This window comes from Podarcis melisellensis (genome assembly GCF_964234715.1).
Source record: "Podarcis melisellensis genome assembly, chromosome: 10".
Taxonomy (NCBI): domain Eukaryota; kingdom Metazoa; phylum Chordata; class Lepidosauria; order Squamata; family Lacertidae; genus Podarcis; species Podarcis melisellensis.
This window is the reverse complement of record NC_138542.1, coordinates 30,618,491-30,629,044: the sequence shown is the minus strand read 5'-3', so window position 1 is coordinate 30,629,044 and position 10,554 is coordinate 30,618,491. Positions and strand designations below refer to the sequence as shown.

Below are 10,554 nucleotides of genomic sequence, written 5' to 3'. Positions count from 1 at the left end.
AGTATTGGCTGCAATGTGATGACTAACTGTGCGGAACTATGCTCTGCATAGCTTCACTTATGGCAGCTAGAGCCACAAGTTGCATGTAAACATACAACATCCATTTGGATTAATTTGAAGTGCTTCTAATTAACTGTGTGTGTGTGTGTGTGTGTGTGTGTGAATTTTATTATATTGTTGTACACGACATTCTTTGACACAATGGAAGGAACAGTACACAACCATTTGCTTTGACCAACAGTGATACTTTTTTTCTGCAGCTTATCAGCTCACAAGGATCGCCTCTGAACAAGTTGCACAGATGATTCATTTCAATGCATTCTTATAATGTGCTCATGAGACTCTAAAGTTGTTGAGAGCATTGCAAAGGAACTGGTTTCTCTTTCATCACAGGCACAGTAATTAGGGTGTTGCTGTTGTTTTTACAATATCATATCATCTAGTGTATTCTGTATACTAGGGAAAGGCATCCGGATTCAAATATTTATCTACAAGAGATCATTTGCAGATCATGCACACAGCATGGATAATCATGGGCTGTGCATTTTTGTTTTGTTAAAAATATTTGAGATTTGGAAACCCTGCCTTACTGCCAGAAATTGGAGGCAACTCATTATTATTAATATTTAAAATGCATTATTGGTAAGTCCTATTTAATCTACAAGACAGAAAATGGCATCGACTATACCCATTAGACTCAGACACAAACACACATAAAACTTCTCCGACAAAGACACCATTTCATACATCCTGTATATATTATCCTGTATATATTTATAATGTTACAATATCTATAGTACATTGTATACATCAAAGATACAAAGTTTAACACCAAAGTATCTTAAATCACAGCGCACAAAAGGCAGGCAGACCCAGTAAGTTATTTCAGTTTCTTACTGGCATCACTCAGGTGGCAACAGTGATGGGTCCAGAACTACCTGTCATCATAATGTAAAGGTAGATACAACATGCCAAAACTAGCTGTTCCTATTGATGTGCAGGGACAGGGGAAGGCTCTAGTATCCGTGCAGAATTCCACATAAGACAATGACCTCAGCGTCAGACAGCTCTGAAACGTCTTGTGTGCATGCACAGGGTAGGTCCCAAATAAGATTTCCTCTAGTGCTTTCCATTGGAGTAAATGGGGTGTCAAGCAATTTCAGAATGCTTTATGGGCTTGCAAACTGCTAACCTTGGATATAATTTTAGCTTAGTTTTTAGCTGCTTTCATTACTCCTTTAGGAATGGGGGGAAATCATTTTTACAGAAATATTTAATGTGGACAAAATGTTAGCTCTGAAAAATTCACACGGCGAAGGACATAATTGTCTTTCAGGGTAGGAAACTACAGAGGTTTCCAAAATAAAGTTGGAATCCAAATTGGTTTTGGGAGAGTGTTTTGAGGACCAAATCCTATGCCTTTTGTATGATACTGGAGAATCAGCAGCTGATGCCCAAATAAGTACATTGGACAAGCCGACACAGTAGCATTTTTTATTTTTATTTTTAAAAGGTTGCCCACCTGGGGCCATATCACAAACTGTTTTTGAGCCTTCCTCAGGTTCATAACTGGCTTGCTGTGAAGCATGTAGACTGCTGCTCAGAAATCATGGGAAAACCAAAATTAGGTGCATGATACTTTAGATTCTGTACTGATACTTTATTTCTCTGTGCTGGTTTATCTGTTCGCTGAAAACATAAGAGTTACACATTCAGCACAATCGCATGCATGTCTATTCAGAAGTAAGTTCTACTGCGTTCAACTGGACCTACTTTCCAGGTAAGTCTGTTCAGGACTGCAACCTAAGAGCTATTACTTAGAGAAGTCTGGAGGATTCTTGTTGTGCTGTGTGGGTATACATTTCCTGAACCAACTGTGGATTGTAGGATGAGATGCTACCCATTCAGAGAACTTCAACTAAAGGATAATGGAAGACTGTGTAGACTTGGGAGCTCTTCTGTAACAGAGAACTCTACAAATTTTAAGTAGGATTGATTCATCATCAGTGCACTCTTCCTTCATGCACCTGGGCTTAATGCTCACACCTATTATGAACAGGATAGATATAGACAACATCTTCTGTAGATAATGGACTTCTGTCTATTACCCTAAAATGACTCTTGTTGTTATGGGACCACGTGCTATTTTTTATTGCACTTAACTTTGCACAGCACTTATAGTCCTTACATTTGTCCTGTGAGGTAGGCTCTTACTCTTTCAGAGTAAAACTGTTTCAGAGTTTGTAATTTCCCCAAGCCTACACAGTTAGTTTGTTCACTAATTCCCACTGAACACTGAAACTATTACACAGCAGTATTCTATGTTTTAGAGAGGGAGGGGGATTGCAGTGTTTTGGAGATTGAGAAACAGGAGATCCCATTCTCCATGCTGACTGTCAAGTTTTGGAATTTTAACAATTGTTTACATAATACTCCATAGTGATAACCACCTCTAATCTCTTGAAGCTTGTTAGGCATAGATCATTTCACTTCAAATGTAGAAGCAAGCGACAAGATCTGCAGGAAACTGCTAAAACATTCACTGGCCGAAAAAAGTTTAGTACACTAAAGACGATCTTACATCTTATGATCTTATACAGCTATAAATTTTCCTCAGCCGGGAAGCTGACACATTAGGGAATTAACATACACTGTGGAACAACACTGCCCAGCAGTTAACATGAAAAGTGACTTAACCTTATCGAAAAGGCTAAGGAAGATTTGTCTTTAATGCCAGATACTTCTAGGAATTTTAGTGACAAATTAACTAACAGATTTAAATATATATTCCAACAGTCCCATGACTCACTGAAGGTCATCATTTAGGGAGCCACGATGGAGTCATAGAAAGCATTTCAACTTCCCTTTTTACCTGACCTAAGGTGATAATTATTATATCAAAAATAATTAAAGGCGGTAACACCAGTGGCATTCGAGTGGAAAATGCTAAAATACAGCTAGTGTGTCAGCTGCTCAAATATATTCCGTATATATTATACAGAAGCAGTTTTTTTAAAAAAAATATTTTAATCTGCCTGAAATTTTGAAGTTCAGTGCACTTCATAGAGGCAGCTACAAGGCTCTGTTAATTAGCCACTGAACCATAAAAGGTGGTAGTCTTCTAAATGAACTGACAGGGGGAAAACTGTCCTACCACTGCATTACTGAATGCCGTGTTACAGCTTCTCATTGCTCAAAGTCAATGTTCATTTTTTGAACGTGAAAACTATATGTGGCACTGTGTACTTTCACTACTCCACATTATATATATAAAAAAGACAGATCTTTGATCATACAGTTTATGTTCCAGTTGCGACTTATCTTCCTTATTTCAATTAAGAAATGAAATTATTCAGAAACTCCTTCAGAACAACGAACACACACATAATAAAAACTGAGATGATGATGATGATGCATCATCGTTTTTTAGACCCGCTGTTACCGCCTGCAGGCTTGTTAAAGCTTCTGCTCATCTGTGGGAAATGTACAGTCGGGGTTCTCTCGGTCGGACCATACAATCCTAGGTTCCTGGCCGCAGCTGATTTTCTGAGAGGTTTGACACTGGGAAAAGGACTGAAGACTTGTGGTTTAGTAGTGGCAGCTTGGGGAGATTTTGCCACTGTCCCGCTGTCACTGGGCGAATTCGGGAACTCGGATAGAGGTGTTTGACAGAACGAAGTTGATACTGATTCAACGTCATCTTTGTCATTTTGGGTAAGTTCCAGAGCTTCGAGCTTCAGCTGAACAGCTGATACGTTGACGTTGGCATTGGCATCTTTGTAACTTGGTTCAGGAGACTGTCCTTCAGCAGTCCGGGCATCTGAATCACTGCCTTCGATTTCCATAGATTCAGATTTGCTTGGAGCCTCTTCTTTCCCATTGGGGCTACTGGTTTTCACACCTTCATTCTGCTCTTCTATTAACCCTATTGTATCTCCATAGCCTAGCTGGCCTTTGGCTCTTGCTATATTCTTTCGATGCACCCTAATGTGAGTGCGCCAAGGAGAGTTGAGCTTTGTTTTAAGATCTTCGTGGGGACTGGGGGACATCTTGCCTCCTGCGTGATTTGGAACATGAATAATAGCATTCTTGGAAGACCTGTTATTTGGCTTTATCTTCTTTCCTAGCAGAAGGTGGTTGATCACCGGAGAATGGTTCACTTGAGAGGGCAGAAGACTAGTAACTGGTCCTTTATCTGAAGAAAACAAACATTTAAGAAGCATGCTATTGAATGAGGCAAGGCAAATGATCAAACATTAAAGCAAACCTGACCAGTCTGATACACAAACACATACAGGTGGGGGAGAAATTAAATTAAGTTTGCAATTAAATGCAGGTCTATCAAATTAGCACTTTCAGGAAAATTATATGAGAACAGAAACACAGCTATCCCTCAAAATTAGCACTTATCTGAATTTTGTGGTGGTGTTCTCCAATCAACCTTTTTTAAAAAATGCATTACATTAGGGGAAAGTGCACATGAACATTAATATGCATCAGCGAAAATGACATAAAATGCATTATATGAGGGGAAATGTCTTGCAAAAATGTGTGCATTGGTCAAAACCGATTATCAAAATGTGTTCATTAGGAGAAATTTGCTTTGAAATGATCAGTTTTCATGAATCAGATTGTTACAGAAATGTAGAGGACATGATTTAAGAATAGAAAAACGAGTAACCGAGTGAACACAAGTTGAAAGATCCTTCTATCCCTGCTATACACTGCATTTTCCAATCCAAAACTGACTCAGATACTTGACCATGTGCTTCTCATGTCTCTCTCTTTCTTAATAGCAGGCTCCATTGTTTCTGTTGACTTGGGGGGAAATGCAACAAGAAACAGAGCATCTAGCAGCCTGAAGAAAGCAAGGAAAATGTATTTTATGTTGATTCAGAACTAAGAAAGCCATTCGGTAAGTAGGACTTATTTACTTTTAAAGAGAAAACATCTGGTACATAAGAAGCTACATATACCAAATCAGGCTCCTGATTCATCTAGTTCAGCACTTAAACTGGCAGTGTCTCTCCAAAGTTTCAGTCAGGATTATGTGACTCTACTACTGAAGTTACAGTTCAGATATGTTTAATTGAGCAGCAGTGATCCTCTTTACAAATTTCTCTGACACCTATCCCAAGCAAATAAAAATGAAGATCCTAACCCAAGCCTTCTTTTCAAGGCAATAAAGACCAAAGAAAGCAAGAATGTGAAATTAAATATATCACGAAGCTATACATATACACAACAGATGAATAAATTGATGGATTAGATACTATGGGCTGATTTAGTTTCACTACTAAATTATGTGAATAGCATGCTAGATTCTGCCTTCTGCCTCTGCCTTGTCCCGACGACCACACAAAGGTGTCTATAACCAAGCAGCTGGGTAAATACTCCATTTCATAGAAAGAACATTCAGCAATTTAATATGGTAACCAAGACAGACCATTTCCCAGCAGAATAACCAGTCACAGAGAGACGAGAGAGAGAGAGTGCCAAAGGATATATATAAGACGATTGATTAAGGTTAGTGAAAAGGTGCTTTGGCAATCCTGGGAAATGAAAACCTTCATCAATTTGGTTTTGCCACATGGCTGTTCTGTGTATACTATATTTCTTAGATTTTCAAAATTTCATTTCATGGGGTATTTCCTATGAAAGATGGAGCTGAAAATCCAGCCTGGGACAGGAAGGCCATACTGTCAGATGTGGGATAAGATTCCTCACCACTGTTAGGAGGCACGACCCATCTCTAGCAGTAAAGTGAAAGTTCAGTTTTCAAATGGTTCATCCCACAGATAATACTGTCACAAAGGGTATTTACTGATCAGCAGCGACTGTATGTGCACTTTATGCTAAATCAGCGTTGAAACATATTTGGTCTAAGTCCAGCCAATTCATATATAATCTTGTAATTTGTTGATAGTTCTGATGCCAGATCACTGTCCATCCAATTGGGAATTCAGAACATTTGACCCCAAGTCCAAGGATGCCAGAGCTGTTAGTAAAATCAGAGAAACCAATATTGTATCCAAGATTAGCATAGATATCTTTAAATACCATTATTCGGCTGGTCCCTGGGATCTAACATAATCCCAGGGTCATCATCTTCAGACCCTAACAAAAGAAAAACAAAGATCAACATCGTCTTTATAAGTGACATGCTCTTTAGTCAGATGAGATCCTTCCAACTATTTCATTCTTTTCTTCTTCTATATATAAATGAATACACAAAAACATGATTTGCTTTCTCATGCACATAGCTGAAGCTAACTTGCGCTTCCAAACACAAGCAATTTACCTGCTCTGATGTACACCTGATGGACCTGTTGCTGCTGTTTCTTCTTTATCCGTGAATACTGCCTTTTCAGCGCATTAATGTCTGTGGTCATACGTTCCATCATCATACTGTTAAACGCGGCGTGGTATTCACTCCGACAAGCATCTATTGCTCCAGGGCTTAGCTCTGCAATATTGCTGGAACCTAGAGTCTGCTCTTCATTATGATCTATGCATAGTAGGAAGAGAGCATGAGAAACGAATCAGAATGTATTACATAATGGCAACCCCACCATCCTTAAATCGGGGGAGGGAAAACTGTAGCCCTCCAGATGCTGTTTGGACTATAAACACTCATTATCCCCTAACCACTGGCAATGCTGGTAGGGGGATAAAGGTAACCGCAATCCAAAAATCACCTGGGGGGCACAGGTTCCCCATCCCTGCCTTACATGAGCAGAGGATTTCAATAACCTGGCATTGTCTGTACTTGCATTTACAAGGCTGGCAAATTTTAAATCTCAAAAGATCAGCAGTAGTCAACATGAAACTGTTACCGGCCTGTACTTAAACCCTCAGGAACTACCAACAAAAAAATTACCATATATTCATCTTGATGTGACTTTGAATATTACTTGGCAACGCTGTTCTCAAAAGTACACAGCAAGCCATCATGGGGGTGGAGAACAGAACATAGTTAAGGAAGGGATACACTGCTCCTCTCTAATTGCTCAGTTGTGGGCCCAATCACATTATATCTGAGATAAAATACCATTCTATCGTACAGTCAAACCTCAGTTGTCGAACATAATCTGTTCTGGAAGCCCATTTGGCTTCTGAAACTTTCGACAACTGAATCGCGGCTTCCGGTTGGTTGCAAGAGCTTCCTGCACTCAGCAGAAGCTGCGCCAGACATTTGGCTTCTGGAAAATGTTCAAAAACCGGAGCATTTACCTCCAGGTTTTTGGTGTTCGGGAGCCGAATCATTCGGAAATGGAGCCGTTTGGGAGCCGAGGTTTGACTCTACTGCGATCAGCACCAAAGAGGCAGCTATGTGTCACCTATGAAGCACTTCCTATGAAACAGCCTAATGTGACTCAACGATTAAAAAAATCAGTAATAAAAACATACCGTATTTTTCGCACCAGAGGGCGCACCGGACCATAGGGCACACCTAGTTTTTAGACAGGGAAATCAATAAAAAAAAAATCTCCCTCCCCCCCAGCCCCAAAGAGCAGCATACAGGCTGCGCACAACCTCTCCCTGCCGGAGGGGTTGCGCGCGGCTATGGCACAAGCCAAGGCAGCCAGCGGGATGGATCCCACTCGCTGCTTTGGCTTCCTCTTCAGCCCCACACAACCTCTCCCTGCTGGGAGAGGCTGCACAGGGCTAAAGAAGCCATAGCCCCGTGAAGCCTCTCCCTGCCGGAGGGGTTGCGCCCAGCTATGGAACAAGCCAAGGCAGCCAACGGGATGGATCCCGCTCGCTGCTTTGGCTTCCTCTTTAGCCCCGTGCAGCCTCTCCCTGCCGGTGGGGTTGCGCGCAGCTATGGCACAAGCCTGCATTCGCTCCATAGGACGCACGCACATTTCCCCATAATTTTTGGAGGGGGAAAACTGCGTCCAATAGAGCGAAAAATACGGTATGTAAAAACCACTTTAAACCCAATATAGATAAAGATGGAATGGGCCATATTAATCAAATGCTCCTATACCCACCTTTCATAGGCCACGGAATGACATGGTTTGTCCTTCAAGCATTTGATTAAGGGCTGCTGCCCAGGGATGCCTATCTGCAGGCCTCTAAACTTTATAGCAGAACTGCAAGATAAACCCATGGGGGAAAGAGGCTCCTATGGTGATGCTGTAATGTTTACATTCTTTACCTTTGAATTGCTTTTGATATTTCTGTAGTTCTGGGGCGAGAAACCCACTGAATGGCCCGAGGCAACCAATGACATTAGCTATGGAATCTTCATCATCGAGGTCGTTCTCCTCATCACTGTCTCTAATTTTTCCCAGCCATCTGCAAAAGGAAAGCACACAGACACATTGCTGACCTGGACGTGCAAATGCATGTATAATAAACTGAATAGTTCACCAGGCTCAAGATACATAATCATCTACGTTTGTCCCTTTTATATACAGATCTTGCCTGGATTACAATATATGGTACTGGCAAGAGGTGAGGACAGACTTACCCTGAAGCTGATTTCACTGAGGCAGGAAAAGGAGTAATGTTGTATGTATATTTCTCCCGTAATTCTGCTAGTTGTGGGAAAGGGAACTGGGCCATAGAATAAACAGTCTAGGGGGCAAAAAGAAAGAGACAAGCTTTTAAAATCAGTGCCTTTTCTTTTACACTTTCAAAGCAACTGTCCATAACTCAAATAAAGGATGGCTGCAGGATTAGGCAATATATTTCCACATGTACTGAAATGAAAGGTGAAAGGTTTGTTTTTTGTGATGGAACATACATTTCCTGCAGGAAAGAAGACGACTGTCTCTCTGGAAACGTTAAGAGAACTGTTTGAATGAGGCAGAAAAGATAACAAGGACACGCATGCATGGAAAACTCATGCAAACGCAAGCATTCGCTGCATTCTAAGGCATTTGTTTTCAAGGCAGTGTGTGCAAATTTAAACCATCTCTACTGCAAGGGTGGTTGATCTATGGTCCTGCAGATGTTGCCAAACTGCAACTTCTGTCCTCTCTGCACCCACTCCAAACAGAAATTATGAACTAACAGATGTTGGAAGCATTCTTTATTGCTACCATGTCACAAAAGCAAGAAAGTGAACAAAGGGTGGAAATACCGTATTTTTCGCACCATAGGGCGCACCGGACCATAGGGCGCACCCAGTTTTTTTGGGGGGAAATAAAGGGAAAAAAATTATTTCCCCCCCAAGGCGCGGGGCTGGGGAAGCTCGAGCTTCCCTCGACCACAGCCCCCAAACAGGCAGCTCTCTGCAAGCCGTGGGAGCGCTTCCGCTGCTTGCGGAGAGGTCCGCGAAGCCTGGGCGCGCTGAGCTCAGCACACACAGGCTTCGGCATGCTGGCAACTCTCCGCAAGCGGCGGGAGCGCTCCCGCCGCTTGCGGAGAGGTGTGCGAAGCCTGGGCGCGCTGAGCTCAGCGCGCGCAGGCTTCGGCATGCTGGCAACTCTCCGCAAGCGGTGGGAGCCCAGCCAGCGCTGGGCTCCCGCTGCTTGCGGAGAGGTGTGCGAAGCCTGGAGAGCGTGAGGGGTCGGTGCGCACCGAGCCCTCTCACTCTCCAGGCTTCAGCGAAAGCCTGCATTCGCACCATAGGACGCACACACATTTCCCCTTCATTTTTGGAGGGGGAAAAGTGCGTCCTATGGTGCGAAAAATACGGTAATCACAAATGTTTGATTTGCCAAAAAAGAAGTGCTGCCATATGCACTCTCTGCGAGTGTTAGCGCAGGGCAAAAGTCTCTCAATTAAGGCGTGTTTCTGAATGAATAAAGAATGAGTGAGTCTGCTTGGCCTGTACTTAATACACAAAAGCTACCATAGAAACTGATGCTATACTTCCTGCCTGAAGGTGAGGGGGAGGGAACGGGACACCACATTGCCCTGATGTAGTGCAAGCAATGAAACGTTAAGCCCTTCTGGATATGAGATTCCTTTGGCCTCAGTCAGGAGTGTGCACAAAAACTCCAACAACATAAAACACCTCTTCCATTTTGCGAGTCCGCACAACACCTGGCAAGCGTGGGAACAGACAAAACTGCACCTAGCCCCCACGTCTCTTCCCCCCCCTTATTGGAGTTTGATCACTTTCACCTGCTTTGTTACTGTATACCTACAATCCTATCCTTTGGGAAAAGAACTGCAGCAGAACCTGAAAATCATTTATACCCTTTATGTCAATAGAAATCTGATCCACATGAAACCTCTGAATGAAATTGTACCATTATTATTTTTCTGCATGTTGCTAGTTTCCAGAGGTTTAGGTTATAAACAGAACCACCGTATTTTTCACCCTATAGGACGCACTTTTTCCCCTCCAAAAATGAAGGGGAAATCTGTGTGCGTCCTAGGGGGTGAATACAGGCTTTCGCTGAAGCTTGGAGAGCGAGAGGGGTCGGTGCGCACCGACCCCTCTCACTCTCCAGGCTTCAGGAAGCTATCAGCAAGCCTGGGGAGCCCACGGGAGTTCCCGCGGGGTTCCTCACGCTGCGGATAGTAGCCTGCTGGCTGGCGGGCAATGCACCCTGAAGCAGAGCGCCCCACGCACCGGGCAGACATCGGCCA

The 10,554-nt window shown here is 42.6% G+C and overlaps 1 protein-coding gene across 5 annotated transcripts in view; it reads right to left on the bottom strand.

Moving 5' to 3' along the window:
• Window positions 1–736: 736 nt before the first annotated feature.
• TBC1D30 (TBC1 domain family member 30) overlaps window positions 737–10,554 on the bottom strand; it is a 44,416-nt gene continuing 34,598 nt past the window's right edge. For 3 of the 5 annotated variants that reach the window (XM_081928020.1, XM_081928022.1, XM_081928024.1), the window contains 5 exons: window positions 8,480–8,586; window positions 8,165–8,304; window positions 6,302–6,508; window positions 6,061–6,117; window positions 737–4,195 (listed from right to left, as the gene is read on the bottom strand). In XM_081928020.1, the coding sequence (XP_081784146.1) occupies window positions 3,417–4,195; window positions 6,061–6,117; window positions 6,302–6,508; window positions 8,165–8,304; window positions 8,480–8,586 (1,290 nt within the window). In that variant the 3' untranslated portion in view covers window positions 737–3,416. The remainder of the gene's footprint in view (window positions 4,196–6,060; window positions 6,118–6,301; window positions 6,509–8,164; window positions 8,305–8,479; window positions 8,587–10,554) is intronic. The other 2 variants (XM_081928021.1, XM_081928023.1) reach the window with 1 other exon arrangement.